This window comes from Falco cherrug, chromosome 12, assembly GCF_023634085.1.
Source record: "Falco cherrug isolate bFalChe1 chromosome 12, bFalChe1.pri, whole genome shotgun sequence".
NCBI lineage: Eukaryota > Metazoa > Chordata > Aves > Falconiformes > Falconidae > Falco > Falco cherrug.
In genome coordinates this window covers 24,387,439-24,399,478 of record NC_073708.1, presented here as the reverse complement: position 1 = coordinate 24,399,478, position 12,040 = coordinate 24,387,439, and the positions used below count along the sequence as shown (strand labels likewise).

General features: G+C 48.0%; 2 protein-coding genes across 3 annotated transcripts in view; one reads left to right on the top strand and one right to left on the bottom strand.

The window, feature by feature from the left end:
- Positions 1 to 6,462, top strand: part of TESK2 (testis associated actin remodelling kinase 2) — an 84,445-nt gene extending 77,983 nt beyond the window's left edge. For both annotated transcript variants that reach the window (XM_055724451.1, XM_055724450.1), the window contains one exon: positions 1,586 to 6,462. In XM_055724451.1, the coding sequence (XP_055580426.1) occupies positions 1,586 to 2,598 (1,013 nt within the window). In that variant the 3' untranslated portion in view covers positions 2,599 to 6,462. The remainder of the gene's footprint in view (positions 1 to 1,585) is intronic.
- TOE1 (target of EGR1, exonuclease) lies at positions 6,387 to 11,894 on the bottom strand. The gene is made up of 7 exons (XM_055724452.1): positions 11,577 to 11,894; positions 11,466 to 11,506; positions 11,193 to 11,289; positions 10,894 to 11,052; positions 10,295 to 10,554; positions 8,726 to 8,897; positions 6,387 to 7,701 (listed from the first exon to the last, which is right to left on the bottom strand). The coding sequence occupies exons 1-7, from the start codon at positions 11,736 to 11,738 to the stop codon at positions 6,901 to 6,903; spliced, it is 1,692 nt and encodes a 563-aa protein (XP_055580427.1). The 5' UTR covers positions 11,739 to 11,894; the 3' UTR covers positions 6,387 to 6,900.
- Between the last annotated feature and the right edge of the window lie 146 nt (positions 11,895 to 12,040).

Here is a 12,040-nt window from a genome sequence, read left to right as displayed (position 1 = left end):
TTATGTTAGTAGACTTCTGGCACTGGAAACTTAGGACTGCAGTAAAAATGGTTTCTCATATTGCATATCTGTAAATACACAATATATATATACACACGCCTATCTATCTGTAACATGGTTATAGATTGAAGTGAGTTCTGTTTTTTAACCGCATGGAGTGCATGTATGTGGTAGTTCTCCCACACCTGGAAAACCTCTGAAAGAGGTATCAGTTAAAAAGGAAAATTTTTTGTTTGGGTGTTTGGTTTGTTTTCATTTTTCTGGCATTCTTCCTTTGGACTACACGTCAGATTTGTATCTTCTTAAAGAAGTATTATGTACTGTTCTTTCACTTGCATAGTCTTTACTAGGTGGAGTGACTATAGTCTAAACTGTGGTAGTATTTAAGGGGAAATCCATATCTGCTTATTCTGGAAGTGGTAATCAAAAGGAGATATCGCTTCTTTATATTTGTTATTGTTTTACCATAGCTCTTCAGAGGCACCTTGAGAGCCAGTGGCAGATGCATGACCCAAACACTCAAGGAGTTAGAATCTTTTCCTAGACTGTTAAATTTTCCCATCTTGTTCTAGTGTTACAGCTTTTATTTATATATGGATACCTATTGAAAAAATATGTCTGCGTGTGTGCCTGTGTGCAAATGTATATGCATATGTACACCTTTTTAACTGCTACTTTTTAGGGTCAAACTCTCATATATCCCTAGTTTCTGTATCAGATAACGTACTGAATGAAGGCTGGAATGGAATCATCTCAACTTTTCTTGGTATCAGGAGGGGCATTTATTTTGGTCTTAGACTTTTCCCATCAGGGTGAAAAAGTCCCACATCCTTTGGTAACTGTGTTTTGTACTTGTTCTCTTTCATGGTCATTATCATCAACAGATCTTGGGCAACCTCTGCTGGAAGCCAGAATGATAAATCTAGAAACATGCAAATTGTTCTTCTCCAAGACCACCCCATGCCATCTCTGCTGTGTTCAGGGTACTAGCAGTAAGGAGGTTTGAAGGGGACCTAAAATACAGGGTTTGGATAGAAGAAGAAAAGAATTCCTCATTCGTACCAAATTTTTGTACAGTTTCCTCCTTTGCTTTTTCTGAAGACAACATTGTCTTGCCAAGTTAGCATCCCTCATAACGTGGGTGGCAGGCTTCATCATAAAGTGATAAAGAAGCAGTCCAATTTCAGTGCCTAGGGAAGTAAGATGCCATTAGCTGAATTTGCATTTCCTCAGGTCTTCAAGATGACTTCTGATTAGCCTGAGATATGAGTAAAGAGGAGGAAATATTTTAAATGTAAGACAATCCAAACTACGTTTAAAAGGTACTTTTAATTTTAAAAGGTACTGTGGACAGGGTTGCCAAATCTCCATGTTTGAAACCAATAATGCACTGAGGAGAAGAGAATGGTGTGCTTGCGTTTGTGCAGGAACTTGTAAGGAACGAGCAGATGGTGCTTACAGAAGATACTTTGGAACATCAGAAATGCAGGTTTTTCTTTACAGTTATCATGAAGGTTCTGCAAGTGAGCAGACATGCAGGTGTATAGCACCTTTAAGCTAAGAGTATTTCTCTTCTTCTACTCAGGAGCAATTGAAAAAGGACCAGGAGTAAAACGTTTGAGTTCCCTGGATGATAAGATCCCACCCAAGTCACCTCGTCCACGTCGGAATATCTGGTTGTCACGCAGCCAGTCGGATATCTTCTCCCGCAAGCCTTCCAGGAAGATAAATGTGCAGGACCCCTACTATACGCCAAACAAAGGGTTAGGCCGGAAAGTTAATCCCTTCAGTGCCCGGGAGGACCTCAAGGGGGGGAAGATCAAATTCTTTGACATGCCAAGCAAGTCTGTGATTTCCCTGGTGTTTGACTTACATTCTCCAGAGGCAGGTGGAGGCCTGAAAGCCAGCCAGTCCCAGTTCCGGCAGGCGTATAGCACAGACTGGCAAGAATTTTCCCATCTTCCTGGGAGGAGATGCAGGTCACTTCCACTCTCTCCTGAATTGCTGCACAAGGAATATGGCCTGTTTGGGGGACTGTCTTCAACTGTCAGCAGGTGTGACCCAATCCAGCTGGGTGCAGAGGTTCGGCAAAAACTCCTGAGTAGCAGTAAATATGGTGTGTCAGAGATTCCCCCCTTTCAAGCCAAACCTCACAGGTCAGAATTTCTTCCTTTGCCAGGACAAGAGGAGGATATGGACTGTTCAGATGGGCCAGTGGCCCAGGAGGAAAATGGGTTTTGCCCTGTTGAGAACACATGTGGAGATCCAGCACGTAATCAACCATTAGCGCTGGCCCAGCCTGAGCCGCTGTCTTACAAAGAACTCCCAGTTGAGAATTCAGTGAACTCTGCGGGACATGGCTCCTCACAAGTGTTTGCAGGTTGTCTCCCTTCTGAAGAGATGGAGGTGGAAGACAACCTACTGAAAAGTACTCCTCTAGAGTCTACAAAGCCTCTGTTCAGTGTTAGTCCTTCCACTGAGCTGAAGAGAGAGGCATGGCCCTTCAGGGAGCAGGATGGGGACAGTCCTGCCCCGTTGTCTCAGACCTCCTCCAACATCTCGGCAAGTGGCAGCACACAGTCAACTTGTGACATATGAAGAGAGGCCTCAAACTGAGCGTGTCCTTGAGGGAACTCTTGTTCCCAGTTGCTTAAACTGTTTTTCTATAGTGCTGGGCTTGCCGTTTGAAAGAGACTCAGCAGACGGTAGGAACCGGCTGTCAAGCAGATAGCTGCAGACAGTGTCTGGAGAGACTGATTATTTTAACTTTATTTCAAACTGTGCTTATTCCCTTCCCTGATTTGCATTAGGTGGGGGAACTGCTCCAGCCAGAATGGCCACGTGGGCCCCACAGTCCTTCTAAGAGGCAGCAGCCAGAGCAGGTGCTGCTTAAAGTTTTACCTGAATTCCAGCATGGAGCATTTCAAGGCCTTAAGCTTCATGTTGGGTAGAAAGAGTGACCTGTAGGTTTTCCTCTGACTGACCAGCTGCTCTAAACCACCGCGGATTTTGTGTTAACATTATGCAGCAACACACGTGAGTCGGAGCCTCTGTTTTAGACACAGGCACAGAGATAATTCAGAGCTATGCTGAGCACATAGGAATGTTCTGTGGTCCCAGAGCTGCTGTGAATGCTCTTGCAACATTAAAGCTCTTCTTTCAAAAGCAGCAAAACCAAAACCCCTCATGCTGGTTGCAATCTGCAGGCTGAGTCACATGATAAGTACTTTGCAATTAATGAGAATTTGTTCCCTGGTGTTCTATTTTCCCTTGGCATTTGGAAATGATGTGTTAACACATTAGTGTAGGGAAGCAGGATGCAGTAAGCACCGCTCTCCTCCTTGCACAGCTCTTCATGTACCTCAACCTGAATGTGGAGGAAGATTTGCCCTGGGCTCAAGAGGAGAGCGATATTCTAGGCATTGACAGTTCTGAACTTCTGGAGAAACTGCCAGTGAAAGTACCCGTTGTACTGAGCTTTTGGGGGGCGAGGGCTGTTCCCTCTTAGGAGCTGAATGAACATTGTGATCTGTTTCTGCAGAATAGTTAGTTAAATACAGTATCTACATCACAGGTGACTATTACACTAAGCTAAAAGGGTCACGTTCATCTCCCTCCCTGGTACGACATCCCACGTCACTGATATCACTGCAGTAATGATGGCTCTTTATTTAAAATCGGACTGCTTGGTAGAGGACAGGAATCCCCTGCTCAGGAAGTTGCCAAGCAGTGTCGCAGCCACACAAGTGCTCTTGGAGAGGATAGACGGTAGACCCACAGAAGGGCTTTGAATTTTCAAACTGAAGAAGATTAGTTTGTCCCAAATTAACTTTTTTTTTCTTCTACAGAAAGAAGCTGTTACCTTCATTGGTGTCTGCTGTCACTGAATAGGATTATCTTCCCCCCCCCTCCACCAGCAGGTACATGTGAAAGCAGCAGTACATAAGCTTTAATGCTGCTTGCTGGAACCAGCATCAGAGATCCCTGTTCTGGGACGTGATGTACAGGAAAGCTTGTTCTGTGATTATGTTTGTGCAACATCCTCCCCTTTTCCAGTATCATAGGCCCACCAACATGGGATGTGTAATTTTTTTTTGTTTTTTTTTAACCTGTATTATCATTCCTAAGTGAGGTATGCATTGCATGCCTGCTGAACAGATGGTAATGCAGTGGAATCACCCAGGTAGCCTGTTACCCTTTCTTTCTGCTCTCTTATAAGGGTGGAAAATGTAAGCTAGTCTCTGATGGAAGCAAAACTATTTCTATTCTTTTCCCATCTCAAAGAAAGGATGAAGAAGAAAGCCTTAGTTCCTTCTTGGCCGAGATGTTTATCCTTTCCAGAGATGTAGGTAACTATTTCATGAGTGATAATGACGATGACTTCCTCTTGTGAAGTATGTGTTACCCTGAGTAGCAGTTACCCTTTGCAGTGGCTGCATAGAATTAAGTAAGAAACCCGGTGTCACTGAGTTTCTTAGCACAGTCCGTACCAGATCAGGCAGCTGTTAGGAGTCTGAAAGAGAAAATACCTATACTTACCAAGCTCACCCCTGTTGGCCCACACACTTCTCTGCCTCGTGAAGGTGTTGCTGATCTGTAGAGTGTCTTGTGTATCCTGTCTGCAGCGTGCGGAGCAGCCTGTATGGCTGGCGCTGCGTGTGTGCGATTTCCGTTGAGGACAGGGCAAGCAGAACTCAGCTGCCAGCTCGTTGCCTGCCTGGTGCCGGCCCCCCCACCCTCCTCCCCCCCGCAGTCTTTTATACAATTGTAATCTTTTGGGAGGGAAACCATCAGCACCAGCTTCTGTTGTCACGAGATGCATTTAGGTGTGTGACTTCAGAAAAACAAGCAATAATAAGAAATAGTTTACTTCTGGATCACCAGGCAGCAAGGAGACTGTCCAGCACCCTACAGCTACCTGCAGCCCCCTCGGAGAGCACACGCACACCCCTGTGGCTGCTCTGTGGCTCCCACTCGTCCTGGTTGTCGGCACCGACACCGCATGGTGCAGCCTGATGCCCTCTCTGACTCTGACTGCAAAGCCTGTGCAGTCAGGCTTGGGGTACCTCTGTGGTACCCATCACAGTGACCTCATCTGTTTTCTTACACCACAGTCTCTTAAAATGTTCCCCTGTCCTGAACAGCTCTCTTACAAAGCAGCATGGCTAAAATTTCATTTTCTTAAATGTTCACTCTCAGCACAGCCAGCTGACGTGCATAGGGCACATGTATCAACTTTTCTAGCTCTTTGTATTGAGGTGGAGATATCAGAAGTGCCAAGGAATAGCAATTCAGGCCTTTCCCGGATTCTGGGTCTGCATGGGAAAAGAGGCATGGGTATGAAACTGGAGTAAAAGGCCACTTAAAAATAGCGAAGTGATTGCTAAACCCCAGTGTTTCCGAGGGTCTGGATGTAGTTGGCACTCAGTACATCTCATCCCTTTGGTTATGTAAAGCTGAATCTAGGTTGCACCTAGTAACTACTGCTAGGTTTTCTGCCTACCTGAGGGTGCTCCTCTACAGAGGGACATTTTCTGACAGCTGCTGGTGGACATGAATATGAACATGTGGTCAGCAAGCTCCTCGTTTTATGGTGATGTGACAAAGTTTTATTGTGATTGGATTTTATCATGATTTTTGACTTGCTTATGGGAGCGGTTCTTGCTCTTTTAAAACTTTCTATACATTGCTAGGTTTCCTGAAGAGAGAAAAGATATTTTTAATTCACTTTAAATCTCTCTATGTTGAATTCATTTAAAGGTCTGTTATAAGCTATTTTTCTTGTGGTTGCAGATTGATAAAATGCAACTAAGAGAATGCATGTAAACTGCTGCCCCTCAAAAGCAGTGCGGACAAGGGGCTATAGTAAACTTATACTTGTTGGAGAGGCATTGATGTATTATGTGTGACAGAATATTGGTATTTTTTTGCCAGTACAACTAAAGACACTTGAATAATTCCTGTTTGCACTTAATGCTATTGTTTATATTGCATGTCACTACATTTCTATGCAAAACAAATAACCTTTTTTTGGGAGGAGGGGCAGCCAGATATTTGATTAAGTATAAAGATCTTTGCGAGATGATCTATTTTCGTATTTATGAAGGAGTTTTACGTCTTAATATTTTGCAGTCTGTAAATAGCTCAACTTGTAATTAAAGGCTTAGGAAGAAGTTTGTAGCTTGTGTATAATAGTAAGTTAACACTGCCAGAAAAAAAATCTTTGCAAAACAACTTTTCTAATATTGTGGATATTTATGAATATGTAAAGAAAGCACGTCTTGTTTTTATGTTGATTGACCTTCTGACTTTTTTTTGAACTATAGAAATGGTGTATGTTTTATTGGAACTGCAATAAGAAGTAACCAAAGATGAATCCAGTTAAATATTTTCATAATTTTTTTCTTGGTCAGGTTTTGTAAACTTTCCCAACTTGCTTTCAAAATAAAAATGAAATCAAGGCCTGAGTCTTGTCATTAACAGACAACTCTAGGATGAAAAAGCTGGTTCAAATGCTTACTTAAGCTATGAATGACATTAATACCTGGCTTGAGATTGTATTTGCAATTGCTCCATGCTGAATTATAAACAAAGAAAACTCACCGTTAATCAGTGTTATTTCTCTCTGCTATCTTACTGAAGTGTTACACTACTCAATCCATGTTGGAGAGGTGCACTTCTCTCCCTCTTTTCCAACCTCACCCCACCTTCACAGCCCAACGTGCCACTAAGGAACAACAGGGGCAACTCCCACTGACAGCAATTTAATCAGTCAGAAGTTAAAAAAAAAAAAAAGCAAGAGTAAGAAACTTGTTCCCCTTCTGGTCAGTTCTTGATGGAATAAAGAACTTAAAACTGGAGGGGAATAAAAAGCTTAGTTAAGTGAGGAGTCCTCTAGCTCTATCCACTGGCCCAGGCCAGCTTCATCTTCTGGCTGTGAGCTTTGGAAGATTTAGAAAACAAGCTCTTCGCTATTTGAAGCGGCACCGATTTCCCGCTGAGGTACAGTTTATTATGGCAGTCTGGTAACCAGGGCCCTGCACCCATGTCCATGTTTTTTCCTTTCTTGAGCATCCAGACGTAAGCCATGATGTAGCCAGTCATGAATGCATCAAAGCCAGCTCTGTGTGTGCCCCCCTGGGAAGGGGGGCCATGGGTTTCCTTCTCCTTTTCTGTGGCACATGCTGCTTCAGTCTCAGGGATGTCTGGGTGATGGACTGAGCCCATCCCCGTGGGAACCTCTGGCTTCGCCTCCACTTGGTCGCTGTCAGAGGCGTTCCCCTCGGCTGAAGGGCTCACAGCAGCTGCTGCCTGGGCAGCGGCTCCTTCGGTGCTCCCCACGTCCTTTTCCCATTGTGCACTGGTGTCTGAGCTGACCTCTGCTTCTGCATCCATGGAGTTTTCCTCCAGTGATTTGCCCTCACTGTTGCATGTGATCTCTTCCAGCTCTGTAGCAGCTACAGGTTCATAGCAGCTCTGTTTTCGTGGTGGTCCCTCCTCCCCATTCTGAACCTGCTCTGTTTCTCTCCCTGAGCCTTCCTGTTCAAACACCTTTGCGGGCTCTTCTGTATTCTTCCGACGCTTCCATTTTTGCTTCCGTTTCTTCCGCTTCTGTTCCCCAAGCTTGTCGTCCTCATCAATTATGAGGTCAATGTTATGAGACTGCAGACACTTCACCCCTTTTGGACACCAGCCATAGGCCTAGGGAGAGAGAGAGAGAGAAGCCTGTATCCACCAGCCTCCTGGTTACAGCAGCCTCTCACCGTAACAATAACGTGAAGCAGCGCCGATTATCCCCCGCTGCTGAGGGCGTGTGGGGCTACAGTGGGCACCGTGTCCAGTTACGGTCCCACAAGACACAAGAAAGGCTCCGACAAACGGCAGTGAGTGCAGCAGGGAGCTGTCAAGGTGCAGCACACGATGCATGAGGACAGGCCAAGGAAGGCAGGTTTGTTCTACCTGGAGAGCACCAGTCAAGGGAACAGTCAAGGGAAACTGTGACTAGATACATAGAAAAGCATTTTTCACAGCAAATGGTCAAGCACTAGAACAGGGGCCTGGAGAGGTTTTGTAGTCTCTGTCCTCAGATGCTTTCAAAATTCACTGAACAAGCTCTGAGCAACATTGAGTTCGTGGTTGGATGAGAAACTTCCAGAGATGTCCCCAACCTGTGTTGTTTTGTGACAGTAACATGCAACATCTGGAAGAGCTTTTCTCCCTGAAACCTCTGAAATCAGTTATGATCTGATCAGAAGGACTATGTTTACTGCAATAGCAGCACCAGGACTCGAAATGCTATGGATCACACTGTGCTACGGTGCCAGATGCTGCAGACAGGCAATGTTTTGGGTTTTTTTAAATATCTAATCAAGTTATGGGGAAGGGAAGAGGTGGCATTTCTTGCTCAGAAGACAAGCCAAACTAATTTAGATCTTAAAGACCTCCAAAGGCAGAAATGTGTACTGTAACTCACACCATCCTGCTATTTAGGGCTATATAATCTCCTTCTGAATCTCCATGTCTAACTTGTGGAATTCACTGCCTCCAGAGTGAACAGAACATCCTATTGCCCTTTCAGTCATGAAGCCACCTGAAGCCTGAAAAATCTTCCTTGTACTGTGAAGCAAGCAAGGGAAAGTTCCCAGGTGTTTTACTGCTTCCTGCTCTGGCTACATGTGGCTCTTTCCATGGAGCCAAGGAAGAAGCAGGGATTCATGTTACTTACCGAAAATTTCTCACAGACAGGCACCTTATTTCCCCGTCCCGTGTTGTGGCTTTCTTCTTCCAGAGAGCAGTGGCGGTAGTCGATATAACGGGACATGTTGGCAGGGTAGTGGCAGAACTCAATGGTGAGGTGCTGGCCATTGGAGTCCTTCAGCTTGCAGTTCTCTCGCTTGCTGGAACAAATAAGAGCAGAGTTACGCAGTTACCTCACTGAAGGTACCACAGTGTGTGTGCACCAGCTCTACGCTGCTCTCCACCAAGCCTCAACTCCACTGGTTTCCTTCTCTTGAGCTTTAGCCCCAGCTCAACAGCTGGCTGGAAAGAAACTCAGCCTCAGGAGAACAGCTTTAGGAAGTAGTTGCTTCCATGCCGATTTAAAGGTTGGTTTCTCTTATGCCAACATACAGGCAGGGACAACAGTGTCTCCAGTGTAGCTATGGGAAAAGGAGACACATAGTTTGTCTTTAAATATTAAGGGCACTAAGATATATGTTGGTCTTCATAATGTCAATGATGAAGAAAAAAAGCCCCAGAATGATGTGTCATGTAGAGCACCCAGCAGTCACCACCCAGACAGGTCAAACCTGGGCAACAAAGACAAGGAAACGTCTTTCACCTTATGAGAAAAGAACTGTTTTGTCCCAGGAGCTGGCTAGAAGGGCCAAAACCTTTGGAAAAGCTCCAGTTAACTAGAATTGTGGGTTAAAGCATTTAAGAGGTCAGTTTAAAAAGTATTTTTCTCTTGTCAAAACAAAGCATTCTCATGTTTGAGAACAGCCATCTTGAATGTTTTCAGACCTGTCAAAGTGGCATTTCCTGATATAAAACAGTCACTAAAGATACCATTTTTCCTCTATGTGAAGTGTGACTTCAGTTTAATGGAGATTCAAGGGGCTGTATCGCTGCCAGGGGCTTGTTTAGATGGTGTGGGGAGTGCAGAATGAGGGGCCAGACTGATACATGAACTAAACGGACACGTCCTGGAACAAAAGCACAACCTTCACTTGGAAGGAAAGCAATGGGAGTGGTAACTGGCTGCACGCAGCATCATGTGCAGGATGCACAGCAGACCTGGTCAGCGTCAGGAAGCGCGGGGAGCACCCACCCTTTAACTGCACCATCCCTCACAAAAATGAGTTGTAACAGCAGACCCTGCAGGCACAGCCGTATTTTTGTTCGCTCTCTAGCTGAGTTTTAAGGGTGTCTCTTCCGTGTGTGTTCCTGTGGTGGCCCTGTGGCACTACCGGACCAGAGCCACGTAGCGAATCAATTAGTTTTCAGTTAGATCAGGTCACGGTGTGGTCAGTCCTCCACTGGCACATTTTGAAATTCTCTTCAGCAGTTGCCCACCGAACAGATAAGGTGTATTACAAAATGCACCCTTATGGACTCAGCACTTGTCCTGGAAATGTGAAAAGCACAGGGCAGAGTCACCTGAAAAGCCCTTTTCTTCACTCACTGGGATAATACAAAGACCCCACCCCCTTGCCTGGAAAAACAAAACAACAAAATATCGCTGCTCCCTTTGCCTTTCCTCCTGTTAAGCTTTAAATACCAGAGTGCTGCTCACCACTTCTTGTAAGCATACTCCAGGTAGGATGCTACAAAGCGAGTCTCAAACTCTGAAGCATATTTGGTGTCGTATATTCCTGCTGGGAACATTTCTGAGAGGTCTGTGGTGAAGGTGCCGAGGCTGTCTGGGAGGTGAGCATAGAAGCACTGGTACAGGAAGACCAGATCGATCAGGCCGTTATGGAGAATGAGAGGTTTCTTCGCTCGTATCAGCTCCAGGAAAAAACCCCGAACGCTCTGGCTCTGGTTCTCATTACCCTGTAAGAAGAAGGATTACTCAACGAGCCTTAGCACCTTGACTTGCTGTCACCCTGGGAAGTCCTCAGTGCCTGCTGTAGCAGAATGCTGCCTACAGCTACAACCTGCTCTGACCAAAGAGAGGCCCAAATACTTGGAAAACCAACTGCAACAATCATCAGCCTGGATATAAAACAGCAGGGAGGTGAAAGGGATAACGCTGTAGTCAAGACCTCAGCGTGAGCCCACCTTCACTCAGCAGCTGTGCAAGGGAGATGCCAGGATCGGGGGAAGCCAGCAGCCTCCCCGGCAGCCTGGAGCAGAGCAAGCCGAGGTGTCTGAAGGAGAGCGGCTCGGTACCTTGTCGTTGCCCTTGTGGTAGGGAATCCCTTGGGAATACTGCTTGTTGAAGTCAAAGCCGTGCTGCACCAGGAACTGCACCGACTGAGGCTCGACAACGTAGTCCTCCATGCAGAGGAGCGTCAGGTTGTAGATCTGGCAGAGGTACGTGTTCTGGGGCTGCGGGAGGAGAGCGCGGGGCAGCACCGGGACGCCTGCCACGGGGAGCTGCCAGCCGGAATTCCCGGAGCGCAGGTGGGTTGAGTCCCGGTGCCCGCGGCTCCCTGGGGAGGCGGGGGCAGGAGCAGGCGGACACCTACCTTCTCGGGGAGCTGCCTGAAACAGGCGACGCCGAGGGACAGGACGGAGCGGCTCCGGGCCGCGCTGCAGACGGCCTTGTACCGCTCCTCGATGCACCTGGGCGGCAGGAGAGCGGCAGCTAACAGCCCGGCCCAGGCCCGCCCCACCGGCCGCCCCGGCAGAGCCAAGCCCGCGGCGGGAAGGGGCCGGGCAACCGGTACCGGAGGGACGCGCCCCTCGGAGCCCCCCGGCCGAGCGACCCCCAGCACCCACACCCCCCCCGGGGCACTCACGGGCTCAGCAGCGACTTCCTGGCGCCGAGGCCGCTCAGCTCCTGCGGGGAGACACCCGTCAGCCGCCCGGCCGCGCCGCCGCTCCCCGCCCCCGCCCGCCCCCCGCCTCACCGTGTCCACGGCGACGAAGGTGGCGGTGCGCAGCGCCAGCACCATGGAGGGCCATAGCTCCGTGAAGTTGTCGCTCTGCACGTCCACCACCGGCACCCGCCACCGCGCCATGGCCGCGCCCGCCCCGCCGCGGCTGCCCGCCGCCTGTCCGCTCCCGCCCATCGCCCCGCGCCGCCGGCCCGCACGGCGCCTCCGCCTCTTCCCGCCGCCAGCGGGTGCTGCCCTCCCTCTCCGAAACGCCTCGTCAGCCGAAATTTCCTTCCGAAGGAAACGGGCGTTTAGCTCAGGCAGCCCCGCGGGGTCCTTCCATGCGGCCGCTGGGGCCGCCGGGAGAAGGGGCGGTGTCGTTTCCTCCTCCCGAGCGCTAATTGGCTCCGGTGCGCCGGGAGGTCCCGCCCCCTCCTCCGGGAGGCGCGAGGGCGCGAGCCCGCCCCCTCCGTGCCCCGTTTCGATTGGCTCACGCG